At 53.2% G+C, this 25,280-nt stretch overlaps 1 protein-coding gene across 8 annotated transcripts in view; it reads right to left on the bottom strand.

The window, feature by feature from the left end:
- SLC45A3 (solute carrier family 45 member 3) overlaps positions 1–23,762 on the bottom strand; it is a 28,977-nt gene extending 5,215 nt beyond the window's left edge. The window contains exons 1-5 of one of the 8 annotated variants that reach the window (XM_083812890.1): positions 9,831–10,607; positions 8,795–8,976; positions 5,054–5,473; positions 3,986–4,813; positions 2,371–2,636 (exon numbers count right to left, since the gene is read on the bottom strand). In XM_083812890.1, the coding sequence (XP_083669016.1) occupies positions 2,371–2,636; positions 3,986–4,813; positions 5,054–5,225 (1,266 nt within the window). In that variant the 5' untranslated portion in view covers positions 5,226–5,473; positions 8,795–8,976; positions 9,831–10,607. The other 7 variants (XM_083812891.1, XM_083812896.1, XM_083812894.1 and 4 more) reach the window with 7 other exon arrangements.
- Between the last annotated feature and the right edge of the window lie 1,518 nt (positions 23,763–25,280).

Here is a 25,280-nt window from a genome sequence, read left to right as displayed (position 1 = left end):
TACCCAGCTGCAGGGCTCAGAGGGGCTTCCCTAAAGAACCCTTCCTTCTGCAGGAGGGACAAGGACACAGGTCACCGGGAGGGAACGGCTGGGGCAGGAGTGGGCACTCCAGCTCTGTCGCAGGCCATCCCAGAGCTTTCAGCAGCCTTGGCACCCACCCAGCTACACCCAGCCCTGCCCCAGCGTATGTCAGCACCCGGCAGTCTCTGTTCGCGCTGCCCCAGGCCATGGCTGCAGTTCTGGAACACAAACAGTTTCAGGTTCAATCACAGAAGAGAAACTGGATGAGAACTTCACTAAATGGGAGTCTACTTCCAAAAGCTTTACCTGGGCTCTGCTCAGCTGCTCACTGTACCCCTCAAACCCCAGGGTCTAGGCTCACGCACTTAAGCTTAGAAGCATGAATCCAGGACTGTCACCTATCTTATGTGGGCTTAAAAACCCTCACGTGCAGCTCCTGTTGCCACCAGACATCAGAAAGGGCACTGCGTGAGCCACGCTAGGATGTGCCCCACATTTCCAGCCCTCCACATTTTATGTTGATGTTCTCAGAAGCCTGCTCAGCTGCCCTGAAGGTCCAGGCCACATCTTCTATACCGATCCAGGCTAAGACTTCAGAGTTATGAGATCTAGCAGAGGTGTCTGAGTACCTAGTATACAGAAATTACATCTCGAGAAAATGACTTAATCAGATATTCACTTGAATGAGCATAGTGAGAACGCATACTTTAAAATCACCCTGCTAACACAGGATAAACCCAAGAGTCTTTGGTGCCTCAATCAGCAGCTTCATCTCCCTCTATAGTTGACGGGGAGTGGTGGGAATGAGGAACCTACCTCTCCCTAATCTCATGCAGAAGGTGTGAATGTTCACCATGCATCTCACTGGAGCAAGCTTTCGGGTGCTGTTAGGACATGCAGATCTTTTCCTCCTGTTCTAGACAAGGTTTAGTGGCCATGCAAAGATGAAGAGGGCATGCAGGAGAATGGAGCGACTTACAGAGCCTGTGCAAAGCAAGGAGCTCCAGCTGAGGTGGCCTTGCAGGCTTTCGCCATCGATCCCGCACAGGGTGGAAGCAACAGCCACTCTGGATGCCCCTCTGCTGATTCACTTCGGGAGGAGCATTTGAAATAAAAAAAAAGGTAAAAAAAAAAACAAAACAAAAAAAACGAACAGAGGGAAGAGAGGAAGCAGGAACGAGGGAAGGCAAACAAAAATGATGACAGATTTCAACAGTAAGAGAAGAGAAAAGAACAGAAGTGGTGAAGATGGAGAATTTTCTGCAAATGGCATTTGAGGGACTGCTTCTTGTGGGGTCTCCCTGCAGCCTGCTGGAAAGTTCTTGGTAGAGGAAGGAGAAGCTTTCAAGTCAGGGCAACAGAAAGACCAAACCCTGCTATACCCCACACCTCATTGTACTGAGAGTTGCTCCCCATCAAGACTTTGGCAAACAGTTGGGCATGTGGCCTTCACACTCCCAGCCTGTGGGCTTTGGTTTTCATTCTGTCGATGTTATGTCCATGGGAGATCCCAGGCAAGCTGAAGCTTTTGCGAAGCAGAACACTCCCTCATCCCCCTATTTTAACGGGGTGCCTGGTGCAAATCAGGATGGGTTGGTCACAAGTATTTGTTCAATGTGAACATCTGGATGCCTGTGGTAAGAACTCCTGCTTACTTCACTGTACAGCGAACCGCCTGCCATCGGGATGAAAGAGCTGCTCTCAAACCACAAATTAATTTTGCATTTGCAGCACAAGAGAAACTGCTATTAATCCAGCGTGCAACTCAGAAACCTCCCGAGACTTTGCCACAAGGATATCATCTGTGGGACAGAATTACTAGCTTTTGTGTTATGTTAAAAGTTTCTCAAGGTTTGTTTTTCATGGAGCTAGAGGAATAGGAAAATTCTTCCTATTTTAGAGCTCTTAGTGTTATGGACCAAAATTCGAAAGCAGGACTTTACACCTGTTTTAGCACCTCAGGTTGGCAATCCTGCAGATGTGACTTAGCTGCAGAAAACACATGGCAATAACTAATCTGCACCAGTTTCCCTAACACAGAGGATCATAGGCCATCCCTTTTGGTGCACTAATCCTAGCTTTCTCCCATCTTACCCCCTCCCCACTATTTAAAATTGCAAAATGCTTCTTGTGAGCAGGGAGTGCCTAGGGAAGGAGATGCGAAACTCTCTTCTCTCCTCAATTTCAGATAAATCTTCAGAGAAGACGCCGCCTGGAGACAAGAGGCACACGAGGAGAACCTCTGAACACAGGCACGTGCTCTCTGCCATGGCCTGAGCTGACTGTGGAAGCTACAAGCAGCTGAAGAGGCTGCCCAAGCTGTCCTCCCAGCTACCTGCACGTCCCTACCTGTTTTTCATGATGATAGAGCGATGCCAGCGTGTATGGCAGGATCTGGAGTGCAGAGAAGGTGAAGCCCGTGAGAGCAGCTGAGATGGTCACAACGATGACGCTGTGGGAAAGGCACATGACGAAGGCAGCCGCGGGGAAGAACACCACGCTGGCCAGGTAGACCGCCCGCGTCCCAAAGCGCTTCACCATCCGGTCCATGATTGTCGAAAAGAAGATGGACGTGACGCACTGCAGGAAGAGGCCCAAACTACCCATCCGGACACCTGCGGGTAAGCAGAGGTGGTGACAGACACTGCCACGACTGCGCCCAGGCTTCAGACAGCCAAGCACCTTCGGGCCTCAGACCTCCCTCCAGTGCCCAGCTCAGGCCAGAGGGGCAATGAGAGGGGGAGACAGAAATGCAAACGCCATTCTTCTCTTGGAAAGCTCTTGTTCTCACCTTCCTACTCTTGATCAGGATCTGTGTCACCTGCTCATGAACCAGGATCTGTTATCTGATGCCAAAACCAGCCACAGAACAAAAGGAACAAGAACCTGTGCTTCAGCCAAGGGAAAGTATACAACATCCACCGAGCGACGGCAGTATCCGGTAGCAATCCGGACCTTACCCTTTGCAAAGATCTATCAGATTTCAGGGAATTAAAACCATTAACTCTTTGGAGCAAGGATCATTACTCAACACATGTTTCTATGACTGCTAGCACAATGGAGCCCTGACCTGCTGGAAGCTATACAGTGGAAGTGTTAAATAATAATTAAGCTCCCTCTAAGTTAAACAGAGGCACAGCACAAAGAGGTAGTGTATTGCAGAGCTCGTGGAGGCACTGAGTGGAAAACTTGGAGGGCAGGGTATACAGCTAGAGAAGGAGGGCCAGGGGAATGCCTCCAAGAATAAAGGACTTGGATCTAGGGGAGGGAAAGAAGGGCTGGGCAGTGGAGTCAAGGCTCTGGAACAACACAGCAGCCAAAACGAGGACAGCAGGCAACAACAGTAAGCAGGTAACATGCTGGAGTGAGCTGTATCCCATGGTGGGGATGGGGCAGCTGCTGACTTGTGGTGAGCAGTAACAGGAAGCACTGGAGAGAGCGGTGAGCACTGGGGAAGCTGCTCCAGGGCTCCCCACATATAGATGTGAGATGGGAATCTCACAGTTGTGTGAAAGAGAGATGCAGCAAAGCCTTTTCAACCCCTGCCCTACAAGAGACGGGGGGCACCATCACCTCTCCTTTAAAAAGGAGGGAGGAGGAGAGGAAGGACATGGCAGAGGTGGTCACCTTTTGCAGACAGAGCCAGGTATGTTCTGTTCAGCATGCAAACTGCCGGACCATTCTGCCACTTAACAATTCAGCCCCAGGCCAGGGCTGTGCTGCCAGATCTATTTCTGTGCTCGGTAGCTCAGAGGAGAACAAGGTGTTTCCCTGTTCAGTCCCCTGTGCAATGCCCTCTTGGTCACGGGGGAATGTTTTTTCCTGACCCACCTGCAGAAGGTGTAGTTCCCTATAACAAGTTTTTGCACTACTGGCAGAGCTGAGCCCATTCCTAGCTCCCACTAAACGCTCCTGTCCCAGGGAACAGGCCCTGTGGCCCCAGAGCAGACGGTTCACTTCTCACCTTCATCGTAGTGGCGTCTGGCGTCTGTGCCCGGCTTGGCTCTGGGGACACCATGGTACAGCCCTTCCCCAACAAAGTCCGTGTAGAACAGCATGAAAGTCATGAGTGCCATCCAGCTGCAGAGCTCGGCCACGAACAGGCGCCGGATGACCCTGGGGATGCGGCAGTAGAGGCTGTGAAGCCGCGGCAGCAGCGTGCAGAGGTTTCTGAGGGCCTGCACCATGTGCCTGGCCTGCAGGAGGCTGTTGGAGAGCTGGCAAGAGCAGCAGGCAGGAGGGGAGGGCTTAGGGAGAGCATCCTTCAGTGCTGCGCCATCCAGGGCATCTGCCTGGGTGGCTGCCTCTTCGGTCACAAAGAGCGTGGCCAGCACACAGCCAAGGAAAATGACAGCCAGGAGGCTGAAGAGGCACGTCTCCTGCCCTCCCAGGTACGCGGCCAGAAAGCTGCCCCCCCAGTCAATGGCTGGCAGCAGGTAGCCAATGCAGCCCCCCAGGCTGATCATGAAGGCGTACATGGAGAAGGCCTGGCGGCAGTTGTCGGGCTCCTGGAAGAGGTCCGAGAGCAGGGCCTCGAGCGGGGTGAAGCAGACCTGGCCGCAGAAATCCAGTAACCCGATGCCCAGGATGAGGAAGGCGATCTCCAGCGGGCGAGTGTTGAGGGCAAACAGGCTGGCCATGCTGCTGGCGTGCGGGATCACGAAGAGGCTCAGCAGGACTCCCAGGCACAGCATCCAGATGAAAGGCCGCCTTCGGCCGTAGCTGCTGTGCCAGTGGTCGCTGGCGGATCCGATCAGTGGGACAAAAACCAGGCCAAGGACAGGTCCTATCCCTGGAACAGAGGAAGAGGTAGTGTTAGGGGACAGAACTGGACAGGACTCCGGTCTATGTGCACTGCAACAAAAGCCTGGGATGTTTCAGGGACCCAGTAAGCTTCACTGGGTCAGAGCCCTCCCCTCCAAACACAAGGCTGCCCTTGATGTAACAGCCATCCTGCAGCCACCCCTCCATGCTCTGATTTGCCCCTTGAAGGGGAGATAAGTCTCTTGAAGGTGAGAGGGAAACTGCCTACCCAAAACCATGGTCATGAACTTCTCCTCGACGCCCACTTCCAGCAGCAGCGGAGGCACGTAGGTGATGCCGGCAGCCAGGCAGACCTCGAGGCCGAACGTCAGGGAGTTGACCAGCAGGAGCTGGGCCCTGCGGCTGTGCAGCAGCGTGCTGAGCCACGCTCTGTGCGCCATGCTGCCCCACACCCTCACTGACAGAGGGCTGCGGCGCTCCGGCGCTCCCGGAGATGTCCCACAGGTGAGGTCTGGAGCTTCCGTTCCCGGTCTGCCGGACAGATGCTGCCTCCCATTTTTAGCGTCGGTGAGCAAACCGTCTTTTCCTCTTCCTCCTGCTGCAAGATGTGGGCCCAGCAATGTCAAGTCCGAGCGTGGGCAGGCCGAGATCCCGCTCCGTGCTTCCCCTTCTGCTCACATGCTGTGGTCTGAGAGAAGAGACGGCTCGTTAGACACAGGGCAGGGGACAGGACTAAAAGCAGGTGCCACACAGACACGTCGCGGCTGAAAGAGACAGCTTACAGATGCGAGGGCACCCGGGAGAGCTGTGGGGTTTTAAGGGATGAGCTATGCTTGTGCCTGGTTTCTCTCCGAGGGCTTGTGGCAGGTGAGACAGGCACCTGTCAGAAACGGTTTGGGAAAATCCAATCCTGCCTTCGGGCTGCGGGAGGCCTAATGACCCCTCGGTGCCCTGTCCAGCCTCATCTGATAGATGGGAAGTTGTAGCAGAGACACAAAGGCCTTAACCTCAGAAGGGACGTCGGGTCCCCTCTCCCAGTGAAATCAATTACGAGTCCCTGTTCGAGGATGGAGGCAGGCAAGTGCCTGCAGCCACTTAGGGCATCTCCGGGGACCCGCACCACCACCTGCTGACCGGGCGTCTCCCCCCAGCTCCCGGGGACGCGATCTCACCCAAATCCTGCCTCCAGCCCCCGAGACAGGGCACAGGGAACAGATGGTGCCTCCGTGGAGTTTCACAAACAAACCTGACCCACTTTAGCCTCGTCTAACAGTGAACGGCAATTACCTTACTCATTAGTCTGAGTCATTTATTTGCCCTGTAACATGCTCCCTCTCCCCAGCCTTCTTCAGAGGGGAGAGGCCACCGGATCCGGACAGGGTCTGAACAGCCAAGGCAAGAGAGCAGATGCCTCTTAGAAACTTGTGCTGAGCCTGCCACTGTGGCAGTCTGCAACAAAACCTAGTCCTGTGAGGTCGCCAGCATCCAACCTAGTCCACCCAACTGCTGTGTGGCTAACAGCATCTTGGGGAGATGGTCTGGGGTTACCTTGGGAGAGGTAGAATGGGTTAGCAGCAAGGGCGACATTCAGCTCCTGCACAGACATTGATTCAGGAGCAAACCAAACTGAATTCCCAGGGATTCATCTGCTCTGACTTCACACCCTAAGTGAGCCACCAGCGAGTTTCTTTGTTATGCCTGGTTCCCAAAGGTCCCACTGCCCCGAACTGTTCCAGCACAGGACTCGTTCCTCAAAGTGCCCCCTGCACTGTGCTCCTGGTTTGCACAAGCTTCTGCCTCCGGTCCCCACCACAGCACAGCCCCCAGGAGCTTTGGGTCCTGTGCTTGAAGGAGGCTGGGCAGAACGCGGGACATTCCAGCGGAGGCGCTTATCTCTGCCTGCTCCCTCCCTGACTGCGGGGAAGCTGTGGCTGTTTACCTGCCGGTACACCTCCTTCATGCCAGAGAGGCTAACTGGTACAGAGTTTGCCTTCCTTAGCTGTGGAGAGTGAGCCCAGCAGGAGGAACAAGGTGAAAATCCAGTTTTGCAGCCCTGTCCCCCTCTAAATTCTTTGCCTCAATTAGACGGGAGAGCAAGAGATGTCCCCTCCTACAGGGACCATCTCCAGGCCAACACGTGCCTCCCTCCTCTGCACCCTGAGGCCACCAGGACTCGAGGCCGTGCCTGGCCTCAGGTCAGGCCTCGCAGAGCTGGAAGGGCTGTGTGTCAGGGGGCCGAAACGGGTGTGAAGTGTGCACAGAGCCCCTGGCACAGCCAGCCCTGCAGGAGGAGCCGCTGGACCCCCAACTTCCCAGCGCACACGCGTTCGGCCTCCATCACTGCACAAGTGTTAGCAGACAGGCACAATTTATGTGGTTGCTGCCTTTTCCCTTTCTTCCCCTCTTGCCGTCAGCCAAAACAAAACACACGGAGGCAACTGGGTGAAGCAGGAGGCACGGCGGTGAGGTTTTCACGAAGACACAAGCATCCCTCCCTGCCTCTCACTGTGCAGGGACGGGGCACGGCTCCCCAGCTCAGGAGCTGACAGGCTGCCAATTAGGCACAATAAGTGCTGATTAGTTTCCTCCCGGAATCCCTCACCTTCCCCCTCCGCGCTCGCTTAGACCTTGACTGTCACAAAGGATACCTTCTTTTACCAACTGTGAACATTTAAACGACTCGCCCAAGGTCAAACAGCGAGCTAATGGCAGAGGGGGGGGGCAGCAGTTTTCTTTAATCACTACGCATCCTTCAAAGGAGCACCAAGGCCCCAGCTACGCCCGACGTTACTTCTCGTGCACTCTATCGGCGAGGAAGCGACTGGGGGCAGCAACCACCTTTCTTAGATGTGGGCTAGACACAGGATGTCTCAGCCTTGTTCGTTTTGACGATGGGTGCCCAGCTGGCTGACAGCCCTGGGGTAGGAATTGAAGCTGCAGCCCTCCAGCAGCGCGAGGCTTGATGCTGTTAGCTGGAGGGAGCAGGCTCCCGAGACAAAATTATCTGAGCTAGACCTGGAAGGGAGCTGTAATGTCCGCTGTCTACGGGGATCCTCACTGCTGTAGTCCAGGGTTTGGAGGGCTTACAGAGGGAAATTTATCCCAAGGTAAACAAACATTAAGCAAATGATGTCTCTCTCACACACACGTACACACAATAAACAAAACAAACACCTTTTTTCTTCCCTTTATCCCAATGACACCTCTAGCAGCAATTAACCAGCACTGGGAGGGGAGCAGGAACCTGTACATCTCCCCAGCTGCCTGAGAATTTCAGGCTGAGGGAGAGAGGCTGAATTTCTTACCAGTAGGGAAGAGGAGATCTGTCTCTTCCCCCTTCCACACTCTCAAAGGACTTTAATGAAAAAACAAATCCCAGCGTACCCAGTGGCGATACCCACGATCAGAAGTTACCTACAGCAACCAAGTCACAGACTCAGCACCAATAGATAACCAACTCTTTTCTGTTTAGGATTGCATCTTGCCCCAATACCCACTATCTCTTTATTTTGCTCACAGAAAGCCGAGAGATGGACTTAGCTGCGAAGAATTGCCAGTGCAAACTACCCAAAGCATCTGATCTGTAAGGACGGGGCAGAGGGATGGAAAATGAAGATTTGGGAGGCTTGAGGGAGCCAGAAGGCAGCACTCACCTCCTCCAGGCGGAGCGGTGACAGCAGATCCCCGCAGCCCTCCCCGCAGCCAGCCGGGTACATAGCATTCAGGAAAAGCTGCTTAAGTAGGCTGCAGGCAAGCAGAGGTGGAACCGAGCCGCAGGTACGCACGCGGGTTTGGTTTCAGGGCCCTCCCTGCCTCCTGATAACACGGAGCCGCACGGCGTGTTGGTGGTGTTGCTAGCACCACGGCCACACCTGCGCTGGGCCCCTCGTGCTCGGTGCTGAGCAAACACGGGCTGCCAGCACCAGCCTCACAAAGCCACTCTCCACAGAGTGCTTTGCCAGTCCGGTCCCAAACCGGCTCAGAAAGAAACTCCGGGATGCGGACTCACATCTAAACATTGCCCAAAGCCCTGCTTTGCTGCTCGCGTTTTGTCACCTCCTCTTGCGGATCTGCTGGTGCTTCACAAACGGCTCCTCTGCGCTACGGGCACCTGCAGGTCACAGGCAGGGCGTGCAGAGCAGGGCTCCCCATCTGCTCCCACGCTGCTCCCCATCACCGAGGGGTTTGGGGCTAAATCAGCAAGCAGAGACAGCTTTAGCACAGGGGATTATTATTATTATTATTTTAAAGACAATGAGACGTTGCCTTCAGTTTTGCAGGTGACAGTCTGGTTCTGAAGAACAGCCCCAGCAGCAAGACCTAACGCTTCATTTAAACTGCTGATCTCTTCCAGGACAGTTTATTTGGCAGGCTACGCAGGAGGGCTGGTTTGAGGGGGTGGCTGGTCAGAAAGCTGCATGACAGAACGCACTTTTCGCCTTCTGGCCTCAGTTTCCCCCAGCTTTAACAGCGGGGGCAGCATTTGTCCCTCCCTGGGTACACAGTACCAAGCGCCTTGACAAGGATAACAGCCAACCCCTCCCAAAACTGCATCCCAGCCCTTCTGCGCAGGGTTTCCTGAACACAGAAGCAGAAAGGAGCCACGTCTGGGGCTTTTCCACAACCGTTCACCAAGCTGTCATGGCAGGGGGACATCATCTGCTGCTGAGCGTTAAGGCTCTTCCTCTCCCTCCCCGGGGAGTAGCAAAGCACTTTTAAACCCAAGGTTTTCTGCTTTAGTTTTAAGCTCACAACCCAGACTTTTCCTTCCCTTCCCCTGCGGAGAACCAGCAGATCAACCCCAGGAGGCTCTTCCACCTGGCAGCCGGGGAGGAGGGCGGGACGGGGCAGGAGCTCGGCAGCACCGCGCTGTCCGCACACCGGCAGCCCCGGGGCAGCTCTCTGCCACCCACCCGGACACCTGCGACCAAAGGAGTGCACCTCCTGCACGTCTGCTGTCTCCTGCACCCTCTCTCCTCTCCTGTGAGGGCACCCAGAAGGACGGGAGGAAGCCGGGCTGCCTGCCTCTGCTGAGCACGACTCACCTGGCAGCAGTAACGGGGAGCAGGCAGGAGGAGCAGGGGCGAAGCCAGGGGAAGCGGCTTCTGAGAGTCCGGTCCTTTCACGGCAGGGGATCAGCAGGCCTGGATTTGTGCCTTTCCCCTAGTCAGAGCGAATTCCTCGCTCACGTGCTATAGAAAAAAGTTCTGACAAACGTCCTCGTAAGCTCAGTGTGGTGCAGACGCAGCAGAGCCCTGCTGCAGGAGGCCACGACGTGCGCTCCAGAAGAGCAGCAGTGGGTGCGCGGCCGCACGCAGACACGGGGCCGAGTGTGGCGGTGATGTCAGATGCAGGGAGTCGCTTACCAAGCAACGAAACAGCCAGCAGAAAGCTAACCTCCCACTTCCTTTCTCTCAGCAGCACGGGCGCTGCTCCGGGGGCCCTCCCCAGCGGGCTCCACGCCACACCTTTTGCTGTCGGATGGAACAGACCCTGGGACACCTTGAGAACGCAGACTGCGTGCAGGGTGCTAACGGACACGCACCAAAAGAAGCCTCCCCTCCTCCCCGTCTCCTCAAATCTTCACAACGTAGGATATTACAAGTAATCGCATCTGTGCTTGGACAGAACGACGACTGAGGGACAGCCGTTTTAAAAATAAAATCGGGGTGTGGTTACGTGGCTGAGAAAAACTCCCTCGTTCCTCCGAAGAGTCCGTATCTCGCCGCTCTGCAGCCTTCCCCGTCGCTCCCGTGGGTGCAGAGGAGACGAGATGTTCTTGTGCGTGGTAGCAACCTCTCTGATTTATGGCTGCCATGCACCTACCCGGCAGATGAACAAACAGCCGCAGCAATGATCAGACCGTGGAGATCTGCCAACAGTTGTGACCTGCCCGGGCTCTGTAACAACCCAAGCCCTTTCTCACACTGGAAGAAATTTCCCCGGGTCAGCCTTTGCCAGGCTGGAGGCAGGGGACGGTGCGGGGCAGGGGCTGCTCCAGGTGACCCCGACCCACACCTTTCCTCCCGCCGCACGGCAGGCTCGATGCGCAAACTTATTGCCAACGAGCAGCAGGGAGAGGGGAGGGCGAGGGCTATTGTTAGCCATTCATAACCACAGCATTACATTTCCAACCTTCCAAGGGGCTCTTTCTGAATGTTATTAATTCCCCGCTCCCTGGAAGCCCTTTGGAAGAAAGGGTGGGAGCGAGCACAAGGGCGAGCGCTTCGGGAAGGGCTGTTCATACAGTGCCAGAGCCTTTCACAGCTATCAGTGGCCATTCACTGCCGCTGAATGTGAAATACACCATGGAGAATAGCTCTGGCAGGCTTGCGCGGGATGAAATGGAAAACTCACCTGACCTCTCCTGACCCTCTCCCCTTCCCCCCCCCGCCAAATCTCCTTGACCCCATTCACAGTGTGGGGAGAGGGGAGTGGTCATTAAGCAGGGATGGGAGAATTGCGATTTATTTAGTCTCTCTGAATTAACTCTGCGTTTCCTTTGAGCTCAGGGGCTCCATTATATTGGCCTCGGCAGCTCAGCTTAGGGAAAGAGCAGCAGCGGGTGGAAATCCCCTTAGATGAGAACAAGGAAGACCCGAGGGCCACAGCCCGTTCGAAATTCCCTCCCTTACCCCACGGTGCAGCATCCAGCAGCTCAGACACCGGGAGATATTAGTCCAGGAAAAACGCTAGATGCTACAGACGTGTTGGGAGCTGGAGGAAGGGGCACGTCCCCAAGGCAGCTCAGAACACCTTCCCTGTGGTTTGTTCATAAGGGAGATGTTTAAATTTATTGGGACTGGGAGCTGTTTTTTCTGCCAGGCAGCAATTGCTTCCTTGCAGCACCCACAAGGTGGTTATCCTGCTGTTAGGGCCATCTAAAGGCCATAGCTCAGCTTGTGGTTGGTGCTCTCGTGGACAGCAGACTGATCCCTGCCCAAGGAACACAAGCAGGGAGGCTGAAAGCAATTCACTACGATCTCCATTTTGTGAACTGAGAGCAGGAAGCAAAAGAGAGAAGGAGCCAAGCTTTAAGCACCTGGAGCTACCAGCAGAGCTTTGGGGGGCTGCATCTCCCCCTTTCTGCGGGCCACCAAACCATACTGTGCTGCTCAGAGTGGAGCAAAGCTCTCGTCTCCTGTAACCACCGAGCCAGTCACCTTACCCGTGGCTGGCAGGAGCTCGACAAGACGGAGGCTGAGATACAATCTCAGGCCCTGCTTGGTTCCTACCACCTCGACCGCGGACTGCGAGTCATTTCAGAGCTACTGGGATCTGTCTGCAACCGCCCGGGAGCAGAGGTGGGGCACAAGCTGCCCGGTGACCTCCCTCCTACCTTTGGCCCTCCTGCCCCGAGAGGCTGGTGCGTCCTGATGGTTCATGCTGATGGTTTGTCCTGATGGTTCGTGGGGTTGGGCTGTCCTGGAGCCAGCCCAGGGGACTGCTGCACGTCTGCAGAAGCTCTGGGAGGTTTGGGGTTTTTTCCAATAGCACTGCTTCGCTCAAGCGATGGTCAACCAGTGAGGGCAGGTGACTGCTAAGTGTCTTCCCTGTTTTACAGTAAGCAGCAAGGGCACGTGAAACAGGCTGGTATTTGTCCCCCCTTTGATCAACTGGGTAAAGCAAAGGCACCAGGGAAAGGCTACGGATGGCAAATGAAGGCCCCTATAAGATGGATAAGAAGGTCAAAACATTTGTTAGGAACAAACATTAGGAAAGGATGCCCTCCTATCCTGGCAGGCTAACGGCACCGTCCGTGCCGGGGGGACAGTTTGCAGAACGGGGAAAAGATCCGTCCCGCTCGCCCTTCACCCTGCACGTCTCTGGTATTTCACGCTTCTTTCTGAAGCCATGCCAACAGCTCTATGGACTCTTTATCCTCACCCTGCCCCAGAACATCAAACAGACAGCAGGACAGCCCCCAGGCTCCACTGACCTCCTGTCCACAACCTGCTTCTTCCTCTGGCAGACAAAGGAACCGCTCCTGGCGGGAGCCGTTCTCCCAGGCTTTGGCTGCCTGAGCTCCCCTGCCTGCCAGCCCGACCAGAGAAAGGGACAGAGCAGCAGAGGCCAGTCCCAGCCTCTCCTCCTCCCGTAACAAACCAGGAACTGCCTCCAGCTAGCGAGGTCACTGACTCAGCAGAGGCCACGCTGACACGTTTTGGAGCTTGCTGCGCTGCTCAAAGGGACAGCCGTCGGGATGCCAGAGGGTGCCAGTAACTCTCCCACAGCTGGCAGGCGTCACCGGCACGTTCACCCGCCTGGAGCCGCGCAGGGCTTCGGGCTGCTGGGGGGGAGATCCTGCCCCGGCCCACGCGAGGAGGAGTGTGGCCAAGTGAAAGCAGGGTGCAGGGAGGAGCCGGGCGCTGAGCTCTGTGCAGCCGAGCAGGGGCTGAGGCTTGAAGGGCTGAAATCTGGTCTGCAGCTCGGCCCCATTTCCATCAGGGACACCGACTGGAGAGCCAAGTAAGCTAAGCCGTGATGCAGTGAAGGACTGAGTGCCCTAAAAAACATCCCACAGCCGAGCTCAGCTGCAGAAGGATCTTCAGAGAGCGCTGAAGGAGCCGTGATGGACGTGCTGGTGCCAGCCGCAGGGCAGGACAGCCTCGCAGCATTTCACCCACTTAGGGCCAGCATCTGATCGCCAAACTTCACCAAGCACAAAGCGATCTCACGCACCCCTAAACACACACAATGCAACCCAAGAGGCATCGCTTTCAGCTTCCACTCGAGTCTCGCTCCTGCTGGTCGCCCTTCCCTGAGCTCGCGTCGGGTCTGCTGTGAACAGCTCAAACCTCCAGACAAGGCTGGCCCTGCATCAGAGCTACAGCTTTCTTTTGCTACGGCATGAGCCAAGCTCTTACTTTTATTCATGAGAATAGCCCCTGTTTTGGAGTGGGAGGACAAACGCGAGATGAGCTGGTTCTGCTTTCCACTTGAGTTCATTTTTGCTGTTTAAAATACTGTGCCCATCGCCCTGGCATTCGGTCTGACTCAGCCTTTCCCCCGCCCCCTCTTTTTTTTATTATTTTTAGCCGAAGAATAAAAATGTAAATCGAACCGGGAAGGAAAAAAATGAGCCCCCTCCAGGTGCCCCCCTTCTCTGCAGCATGGTAACGGGCGCAGATTATATCCGCCGCCACATGACCGGGGCCCGTATTTATGTGTCAGGGTGTAAAACCTTCCCCGCTGAGCCGCCTTTTCTCTGCCTGAGGCTGGGGGCTTCTGCTCCGCGTCTAGTCAAACAGGCCCACAAAGGGGATTAAGGAGAGCCCCTCAGCCCCACAGAGTAATCCATCAAATTATCCCTTGTTGGCGTTGCCGGCCGCCTTGGGGGGGGGGGGGGAGGAGGGAGGGAGCTCCGAAGGCTTTTAAAGGCGCTGAAATTATACTTGAGCCTGAAACACTCCACCCAGCTGCTCCAGCCCGCAGCACAATGAGCTGGTTGTAAAGGGAATACCGGGGAGCGAGGAAAAAGAGACGGACGCTGGTAAAAAGCGCAGCAGCCTCCCGATGTGTGACAGCCCAACAGGTGGCTCGGGCCCCGCTCCCGCGACCCCGCAGCGGTGCCGGGCTGCAGCGCTCGCCGGCTGCCCGCGCCTGGGCAGGGGGAGGCCCTGGGGCTCCAAATAGTGTTGGGATGTGTGGGTCCTGCCCAGACGGACCCTGGGCACGGCCTCAGTGCTGTCGAGGCCGAGGCAGAGTCTGCATTCAACTGCTGAGGAGCCCCTGACGCTCTCCCGCAGGGGACGAGGACCGGGTCCAGCAGTGCTCCCAACCACGGGCTGTGACAGTGCCACACCAGGCGGTCCCCCTGCAGGCCCCCCCAAAAAGCAGATCACACTCACCCACCTCTGTCTACCTGGACATTGAATCTGCATTTTCCTCCAGCGCAGCTACCTCCATCGCTCAATCCCACACAAGCTTCTCTGCTTGTCATCACCGCCCCATTTTGAGGTGTGAAGCCTGCCGTCCACCAACCTTCCCTGAACAAGCACGTGGGATTTCAGAGGCTTGCATTTCTGTAAGTCTTCTCAGGCAGAAAGCACTTACCCCAACAAACTGGAACTGGCAAAGGAAAGAGCAAACCAGTCCTGGTGGAAGGTTGGCAGCTGGCAGAGGGAACACATGGCTGTCCCATGGATGCTGCGCAGCTCACCTTGGCACTGAAACAGCGACACACAACCTCTCAGTTGTAGTCACCAGTGCTGAGCAGGAGAAAAATTTCCCACCTGTTACAGAGAAGAAATGGGAGGGCAGAAACCCTAGCTATTTTATTGTGCCTGCTTTGCAATGTCTGTTCACAGGGCTGGGAAAATGGGAAGTGAAATTGGAACTTCTTGTTTCCAAGCAAAGCACGAATGCTGCGTAACGGCACGTCTGCCTGCCCAGCAAGCCCCAGCGCCGTGGCTCCTCCGGCACGGTCAGGCTCCAAGGCGGCTCCGGGACTTGTACCCCATGAGAGGTCATCATCATTTCTGGCTTTATTTAGAAAACTGTGACAGTCATGGGGCCAGCTGAGTCTCAGTGCCAGCCTCAGGGTGCAGAGGGCAGCTGTGATGTGCTAGCACAAACCAGCAGCCGCGGCACAGGACCGGGCCGTACCCCAGCGGGCCCGTTTTGAAGCCGCAGAGAGGGGTCTGACAAATTTAACCATGGCGGGAGCTGCTGCCACCTAACACTGAAATCTCACCTTCCCTCATTTTGCCAAAAATGTGTCCTGAGGTCCGTACCTAGGAAAGACAGAGGTTTGGCTGGTTGCTCCTCCATGCGTGGCAGCGCTTGGAGAGTGGCAGGCAACAGGCGCAGGCTTCTGCAGTCCCTTTCGCTGAAAGTTTTGGGAGCGTGACCTTGTGCTCTTCCTCAAAGGGTATACTTTGAATCCTAGACACACACAGAGCTAATGGGCTCTTTTGTAATCACATGGTAGTTAGTCCATTTTTTCATGGTAATTTTCTGGTCTGCAATTCCAGTTATTTGTGTCCCTGCCGGAGAAGTTTGATGCTAACATATCTCTCGGCAAGCCCTTTGACCTCCGCTGGCAGGTTGGTGGGTTTCTCCCTCTCTGTTTTCCGTCTCTAAAATGAGGTCATGGCTTTGAATGAGACAAAGAGCCTTTGCAGCGTGAGGAATAGCCCCAAGACAGCTGTGAGCACAGAACCCCCATCAGTCACATCAGGCCCCGAGCGCACGAGAGGCGAGCAAGCTGGGCAACAGCCCGCAGCCCTCCTGGGAACGGCTGGGTTTTACCCCCCTGCTTGGAGATCGTGCAAGTGCTCGTACCGGAGCCGGTGCGCGAACGGATGCGGACGGGCAGCCACCCGTGGTGGCACAACTCGAAGGGGGAGGGAATACAGCAAACCCCGCAGACTTTGGGCTGGGAGCTGCTGTAAGATCCCGCCGGCCGTGCCGTCTGCCCCCCTGGCAGAGCTGCCGTTTCCGTCCCGCTGCCGCTCAGCCACCTGCGTGCTGCCCTCCAGACCGCAGCTGCCCGCGGCGGTGGGTTTACACCTCTACGCCAGGCTCCTCCTGTCTCAGCAGCCACAGGGACAGGTGAGCGGCACGCGTGCAGGGAATGACCAGATTTCTCTTTAAGGTCACGTATCCAAGTCCCGAGATCTTTCGGACACGGAAAGCAATTTCATGTGCCTCAGATGGTAAAAACTTTGCACGAGCCCTGCCGTCTGCCTGCGGCACGCCAATGTCTCCGTGTTAATGAGGGCCCTCAGATCACCCCTGGAGCTGAGAGCACCTTCTCCTTATCATGACAGACTGGTCATGGGGTCTGGGTCTGAAAACGAGAGATCCCGTGATTTTACTTCTGTCTGAAGCTGTCTGGATAACTACAAAGATAAGAAGCCATCAGAGTGTATTTTTTAAGACAGATAACTTTCACTGAAAGATCGTTATAAGCAGCTTAGGAAGCCTTTTCCTTTCCCCACTCTCACTATCAGTTTAATATATCACGGACCCTGAACACGCAGGGATTTCACATTAAGCTGTAGCCGTTTACCCAGCACACGCAGCAGCAAGGAGTAGCTGCAAGGGGAGTTTTCCGCTTCTGAAAAGACAAAGCTCAAAGCCACAATTTCTATAGGCGGTGAACAGAGCGAGGCGTTTTACCACCCCCCTCGCTCCCTGCCTCTGCGTACAGACAGGCACCTGACTTCTGTTTTGCAGCTCCAGGAAGAGTATCAGCCTTGAATTATTAGCCTTTTAGTAATTAAGCTGGGAGTTCAAGTTCAAAGCTGCCTGGATTTTGCTGAGTGCTCTGGCCAGGGGTGCTCAGGCTTTTCGTTGCACATGGTTAGTTTCTCGCTTCGATACACCCTGCATCCATCAAGGGGGCAGGCAGGGAAGTGGTGCGAGCACTAAAGCTCCTTAGCGCTTGCTGACAAGTTCTGCTGTCGTAGGGGCAGAAGATTAAAAGTTTGTGCATTTCAGACTCTGAGTAGAGCAGGATTTTCTCTCCTCACTGGGCTCTCTTGCCCATATTTACCGGAGTAAAGTTCAGCGAGCTACAAACGAAGCAGAAAGACCTCTGATATTCCCGCAACGTGCTCTGGGCGCCTCGGGCAAACAGCCAGGGTGCCTCAGGCAGGCACAGTGCTGGCTCTGCCCGGTAAGATCCGGGCAAGGGGTTATCACCAGCACCGTTTTGGGTCATTCTGGCTCTGCACCAGCGTGTGCTAACTAGCCGCGGTTGCACTCGCCTGCTAACGGGGGATAGCTAGCATTCCCTGCTCTTGCCCAAGAGGCTTATTCACGGCTATCAACATGGGCCACAGACAGTGATGAATGGGACTATCTGGGGGCAGCACAAATGTAGACTGTTCGCAGAAATCAAAGACGAAAGAGGCCCTGTTGAATCATCTTCCCCGAGGCTGTCGCAGGACTGTTCCCAACAGCACATTCTCCAGCACATTTGTCCAGTCCGGATGGATGGATCTCAAGCACTGAGGCTGCAAGAATTTCCCCTGAAACAATATCCGTGGGCTGAGGTTTAATAGCTGGAAGCATCCTTCCTATGTCCCCTGTGCCCCTCTTTCTATCTGCACGGTCAGCCCCCTCTCCCGACGACATATAGCTGCTCTCCTCCACCTAGCTTTAGCCGGTCCCCACGAAAAGCCACCCTTCCAGGCCCGTTAATTGCTCGGTTGGCCTTGGCTGTAGCACAGCAGCCTTTTGTTCTAGCATTGCTCCAGCTGCTTCCACCGCCCCTCTCACACAGGAGTTGTTTGTCAGAACCGTTCCCAAACGCACCTCTGGAGTCCGACAGCAACAGCGCCCGCACAAAGCCCTCTCCTGTCCCCCCACGAGCCAGTACCTGGTACGCACAGCCTGCTGCCCTGCGAAGGCGCTGTCATCTCATTGTTCCTTTGTGCTCCATCTCTTTGTATTTATGAACTGCCTCCAGCCCCAGACCTACAAGGCCGCTCTCTCTGCGACCAGAACAATCCTTTATTCTGCTTGCGCAGCTCCGAGCGAAGGGAGAATTTCCTCCAGAAAGCAGGCCAAGGTAGCACAGCAATACCCAGCACACCACGCAGGCGGACACAGCGCTAACAGAGGACACTCAGATTAGCTCACATTTTGTAGACCACTGAAATGCTTTGGGTTCCCCCCTTCTCCAAATGGAGGATCACAGCAGAAGTGACATTATATCACTGGACAGAGGGAAAAGAGAGCAGCGTAGCGTCCTGGACCAGTGGCAGATGCTGTGTGTCCGTTGCAGAGCACAGCCTGCTGATGGAAGCAGCATGAAATCACCAGCAGGTAGCTCACGCACAGGCTCGGAGTAACGTGGAGGCTCTGGGTCTCCACGCAGAGAGGACAGAAAACAGAGTGCGTACACTTACACCCACTTCAAATCGAACTGAAGAGCCACTTCTGGGCACTGCTCCTAAATTAGAAGCAGGCAACTGGGAGGAGACGGCAGAATAGCTTTAGATTTGAGGTTTGACCACCACTTCAGTTGCTTTGATGCAGGAGGTCAGATCCCAGCAGGAGTCAACCCTAATGTTTGGTAAAGAAAATGTGATCCATGGATATTATTGCATGCCCCATTTCACCAAAAGTCTTAACCCATAAATCTAAAGCAAGATTCAGATGTTATCCACAAATACACACATCATTCCTCAAATTGGCTCTAGCCTGCTCCGCAAGAACACTAACGTCTTTTGAGTGCTGACAACTTGCACGGATTTGAGTCACTGCAATCATTATATTTGCGTTTTTCTTGAGGAAAACTAGCTCTAGCTCCTGGAGACAAACAACCATGGAGAGCTTCAGCTTCCACCAGAACAAAGGTGGAAAAAATCTGCTCCTTTGATGGAAGAGAAAAACCTTAAACCTCACAAACCAAAACCAGCACCCAACATTGTTTTAAGTTTCTTTTTCAAATAAACCTCATCATCTTGCCAGAGGCCATCCTTACACGTTCTGAATACTCAAAAATTGGCAATTATGAGAATTCATCTGCAAACCACCGTAAGTTGGTTCTTTCTGGAATCAGCACAGCTGGTTACATGTGCTACTCTACGAAGGTTTCCCTTGGATGTAAGGCAGGGACTGGGCCCTGAGAACTGGACTAGCAGCAGTTTCTTTTAGTGCGTGTACAGTGACTTTGAGAAAGAAAAACTGTTCAGAGCTGCAAATCAAGCACCTGCTTTTTGCTGTGTGTGTTCCAGCCGCCCTCCAGCACCGAGACAAAGAAGCCATTCGGACCACATTCCTACATTACATTTCTTATTTTGCCAGACAATATTCACGGGGGTCTGTTTCTCCTCTTCTGCAGGCTGGCAAAATGTTAAACAAATATTTTTGAACTGCAAGAGGAACTGACATTTTAGGATATGAAAACAAGGAGGAAGGGCACAAATCTGAGGACCTCCAAGGAGCAGCATGCATACAAATAATAATAAAAGGGACACTTTATAACTTCACGTGGTTATGTTTTCTGAACAAGCAACTCGATAGCTTGCACGGTGGATACATCAGCAATTTTCTGCAGTTCCATAATACAAGATCGGATTCAGAGATTCTTAAAGCATTGACGTGCAACAGCAGCACGAGAAATAGAACATTTCAAGGGCTAAATGGATTCAACAGATTGTCAGGTTTAGAGATAAATGTGGTTTGACTGTAAACTACAAGCGTCAGGGCAAAAAACTGCTGTCCTCTGGGTTACTTTCTTCCTATTCCTTCCTTTGCAGTGAGGGAGTTTTCCTTTACGTTATGTAGATCCATACTTAAAGGCAATCTTCTACGTGCACGTACATTGCTTGACTATCTCACAGAGACTCCTTTGAGGTTTTCCTTACTTTTGTTTGTTTTTTAAAAGCAAGGATTCCTCCATGAGGGTCCGTGTCCCTTTTCTCAGCTGAGCCCTAGGGTTCCTTGTTTTCACACGGATAGTTTTGATGTCTGATATCGAGCACCCAGAAGTCAAGTCAACACTGAAAATAGCTGACAACTGCTCACAAGATTTTCATGATTCCCTCCACTCATAGCACAACCTCAATCAAGAGTTTAACTGCACAGTTAGGGTCAGTAGACCCCACAGGTTGGCCGTCCTGGGTTAGTTTTAGTTAGAAATTGCTGTCATATGCTGAATGTCCCCCACCTCCTGCAGAAGCCGCAGGGCACGATCGTATGATGGCATTATTTGGAACAGCAGAAGTGAACAGAAATTCACCAGACATGACTTTTTCGTTTCTGCTTCTCCCTCTCCGTACCAGCTGCTGCCTACTTCTCCTGAGGTGCAAGGTCCAAGGTTTTATAGCTACTGCTGCCTGCTCATCCCTGCCGCTGCCTGCAGCCGTTCTCCTCCCATCCCTCTGGTCCTTCTGCTCCTGCTCCCTAGTAGCCCTGAATCCATCACAAACCTCCACAACTTTCACCCAAGGGGTCAAGTCTTTTGCTTTGATGTTGCCTTAGCCGAGATAAGGCGATAGCAGCACACACATTAAAGACAACACAAAAGAGGTACCAAAACAAGACACTCCTTGGTTGAATAGCTCCAACCTAGAGAAAGGTGGAGAATAAACACAAACAGATGTTACTTACACCGCTTATGGCTTATTTGAAAAGCTCTACAGCCCCACTGTGACAAAAAAAGTGGGCCAGTTGCCTGGAGAGGCCAAAGTCTGAGGACTTTCATACCCATTGCTGTGTATGAAACAGGTTTAAATTGCCCGATGATACACAGCCATAAAGAAAAAAAAAAAAAGAGCCCATCAGCAAGCTACTTGTTAATGTCTGTTGTGTGATTTTCTTGTCATTTAAGCAAGCTCCTAGCACAGGTCTAGCCTGGTACCAGACCTGACAGACTAACAGTCAGCTTGAATGAAACCAACTGATAGCAATGTCCAGATAAGACTACACACACCCAGCAGCATCCTCGAGTTCTCTGCCACATCATCATCTGCAGTAGTCCTTCAAAAGGGTTTCTAAGAAGCCAGCACAAAACTGCTGCTGCATGCACGGCTTTTCACCTTGCTTTTCACCATCGCAGAATTATGGAAGGCAGGGATTAAGACTATTACAATCTAGTAGGTTAGAAACATCGTGTATAAAGACTACTTTCACAGAGCATCTAAATTTGTTTTTGTTTGCTTTCGTACATTCCTCAGAAGTAATTTGCAAACCCTCAGAGCTTCTTGTGGATCCAACACAAAAGGCTCTGGGTTGAGATTTTCAGAGTGCAGCAGGCACACCGCAGACAGGCTGATATTTTCAAAGGGGCTCTGCAAAAGGACGCTCGATGAGACCCACGCAGTTATGCTGGAAGAGCTGGGGCTGCTCTGTCACTTCATTGTTCAACAGATTTGATGCTTTTAGGACCAGCTCCTTTGATACCTAATCTGACAACTGACAAAGCTTCTATTGGCAGCTTCACTACAAAACCGGGCTGCTTAGTTGTTTTTTAATATTTGATTTATTGTTTTTTTAGAGAGCGCACTCACGATGCCATCAGCCACAAGAGCAGAGCCATCACACTAAACTCCATACAGAAAAACACACTGCCGCTTGAGTGCTCCAGCGAAATAAACAGTTCGGGGAAAAGGTTAGCAAGAGTTTATACTAGACACCCGCATTTTCTGGGGACTCTGGTGAAGATAAAACAGACCAAAAGGCTGCATTTTGTAACTCGGCAATCAATCCAGTGATCTGAGCTTCTCATGCTATGGATATGGTGTTTCTCACTGCTGACAAAAATGGACTACGCGCTTTTCAAAAAATGCTGCCAGCGGAGTTTGTTTGAAATACACTCAGTATCTACTATTACTGTTATATTACAGTAACGATAATCTTAGAAGAGTCTATAAGACTGCTGCTTTGTTCACAAATAACGTTACCGTTATCTCTAGGCTGCTCCTGCACAAATCCACGGGGCCCGAACCTTCTAGCAACAGCTCCGCGTTGTGAAACACCTCGAGGTTCAGGTGCTTTAACCAGAACCACTTCAAGAAGAGGAGACGCTCTCGCAGAAGACGTTGCACATGCTACGTATGTAACAAGTTGTAGGGGAATACAGCCATCAGCAGACAGCGCAGGAAAGAACTCCCTACAAGGAGAATTTTCCTACTAAATCCTAAGATTGGCTTATGCCCCAAAATACGGGGATTTATATCCCTTGTAAAGCTCTTTTTTAATTTACTATTAATTCTAGAGATTCTTGCTATCCATATCAAATTTCTAATCCTTTTTTCAAATCCCATAAGCTAAGCACTCTTGGCTTCCCCGACGTTTTGTGGTAATAAGTTCCAGAGTTTAAGGCACTGCCTGGAATTCAAGCGCAGGGCTGAGAATCAAGGGCTGAGCCTTCCCAGCTCCTGCACCACAGCCACTCCTCACCGAGGGGAAGAGTTACCAGGGAGCTGTGGTGACGCAAGCACGTCCGGGTAGCATCACACATTAAAAATAAAGAGAAAATTACAGGTAGGGTGAATAATACAAATCGTTTAAAGGCTGGTACATGTTTTTCAGGAGTGCCTGACTGACTTTGGTGCCCAAGTCATTTGGGTACTTTTGAAGTTCTTACTCATGTTTTATTTCTATAAATTCCTGGTTACTCTCATGTTACGCATACAAACCCTACTCTCTCGAACCCATGTCTATGACTAAAACAGTGCCAGACCAGGATCTCGTTTGAGCTCGGCTACTTTCTCTGTACTGCCCACAAGTCTGACAGGTCTAAATGAGGACCGAGAAAATTGGTTTTGATATGATCCCCCCCTCCAATTTCAGCAGTTATTTATATTTTTAAGGCAAAAAACAACAACAAAAAAGGCACGAAAACCAGGCACCTTGCCAAGTTTGGCCATCACCAGAGTACAAGTATTACTTGATTCTAGTGATTTTTTTTTTCTTCCTCCCAAAGCTGCCACGAAGGGGAAGACAAATTAATACCATAAGCAATTAATGCATCTTCCCCACCAAAGTCTGCAGTCGCACCAAAGCTAACACTCACGAAGCACTCACATCGCGACGCTTAGGTACCACGTCTGGGAAGAAAGCCTCTGCAAGCTCCCTTCCATCCGCGCAGGGCAGACAAGTTAACCTGGCAGCAAACCTAAGCGGAGCCTACCAGTAGGTGCAACGAGGACTTCCTTCTGTCGAGCGCCGGTTTCCTTTGATTCTGAAGATTCACTGACCCGTCTTCGCAAGCCCTCGGGATTTCGGGGGCTCACTTCGCGCTTCCCCACTTTTTTTCCGGCTCAATCGCCTTTAAACTGAACTCGGTCACACCAGATATCTGCAACAACGAGAAGCGAGGAAAAGACCCGGGCTACGTCCGCGCATCAGCGCAGCTGGCACCGCTCAGCAGCCCTACCTGCAGCCGCTCCTCCTCCGCTCCCCGACGTGCGAGCTCGGCTCCCCTCCTCGCCTCCCCGCAGCAAAACTAGCGCCGGATCGCTGGGAGCACCAGCGGGATCGGCGAGGGGCTCGCAACCGCCCCGTCCCAGCGGAAACCCGCCGGGACCCGGCGCTCCCTTCCCGGCTGCAAGCGCAAGGTCGCCCCGAGCACCCCCCCCCCGCCGCGCCCCCGCCCCGGGCCGGCCCCGGGCATCCCCGCAGCCCCGCCTCGGTGGTGCCCGGGGCTCAGCCCGGCCCCGGTGCTCAGCCCCTGCCTCCGCCGCCGTTTAAATGGGCAGGTTGGGGCCCGGCAGGGAGCATGCGTTGCCGCGGGCGGGGCGGGGGGGGACGGGGACGGCACCGGGACGGGGACATCATCACGGGGACGGGGACATCACGGGACCGGGCGCCCCGAGCCCCGCAGCCGAGCCCCGGGGTCAGCCCCGCAGCCGGACCGGGGGGTTGGAAGCGCTCGGCTTTTTTCTTTTTTTTTTTTTTAATTTTAATTTTTATTTTTTCTTCTCTCTCCCCTCTCTTCTTTTTCCTTTCTGCAGGGGGAATTAGCCGTGCTCTGAATCGTTTCTTGTTTGCTTCGTTTTTTGTTTTTTTTTTTTAACTAATCTATTCATTACTTGTAATTGCTTGGATTGTATGCAAATGAATTCCGTGCTCTGGGAAGCTTGTGACCTGGCCCCCGGACATTATTCATGGTACATGGCTGCTTCAAATCACACGGCGTGTGCGCGCGAGAGGGGAAAGACAGCCAGCTTATGGGTGCTTACACACTGTCACAGTCACAGAGCCCCTTGGGGTGGAAGGGACCTGAAAGATCACCCCCCCGGCACCCCCCTGCCGCGGGCAGGGATGCCATTCAGACAGCTCCGGGTCAGTAATTGGTCTAACAATAACCGAACAGAAGCAGAGGTTGAGGAAAAATGAATATTCTGACTCACACACAGCCCTAGAGATGAGCAGCCTTCTAAAGAACAGCCTTCCTTAAACATCTGCATCAACAAACAGTTTGTGCGAACGCTCACAGGCAGGGGACAGTAAAAAAAAAAAAAAAAAAGATTAGAATACAGCTGCCAAAAAAAAAGTTGATCTTCAATTAATGCTTGCTAAAGTTAGGGCCAGTTCTTCAGCTGACTGGCCATCAAAAGGCTTGGGTTAGTTTGTACTATTTAGAATTTGGCCATCCGTTTTGCAATATGTTTATCCAGCTCAGTTGCAGAAGCATTATAAAGATCTAGTTATTTTTAATCTTTGCAGGTTCTCTCCTTTGAGCAACTTTGTACCTCTCAAGGTCAAAAATCCCATTTCCCCATCACATTTCAGCTTGGATCAGCAGGATAGTCTTGTTTTCACTGAGCAGCTGCTCCCTCCCAAAGCTTGCTGAAAGGACTCACCCTACATGGCAAAAGCAGAGGAGCACCTGCATTTATTGTCACTTGAACTGATGAGAACTCGCTCGCAGGGGTGGCTGACAAGGAGAAATGACACTCCTGTTTCCTGCAAAAAGTTTTTTGGCACTCCACATGCAGCTAGAAACTCATTGAAATTAAAAAAAAAAAAAAAAAGCCAACAAGCCCTGGAGAGCTAAGCTATGCCTTAAGCTGGTAAAGTGCCAGAGT

This window comes from Anser anser, assembly GCF_964211835.1.
Source record: "Anser anser genome assembly, chromosome: 27".
NCBI lineage: Eukaryota > Metazoa > Chordata > Aves > Anseriformes > Anatidae > Anser > Anser anser.
Note: the sequence above shows the minus strand (reverse complement) of the source record. Positions and strands in the feature narration are given on the sequence as shown.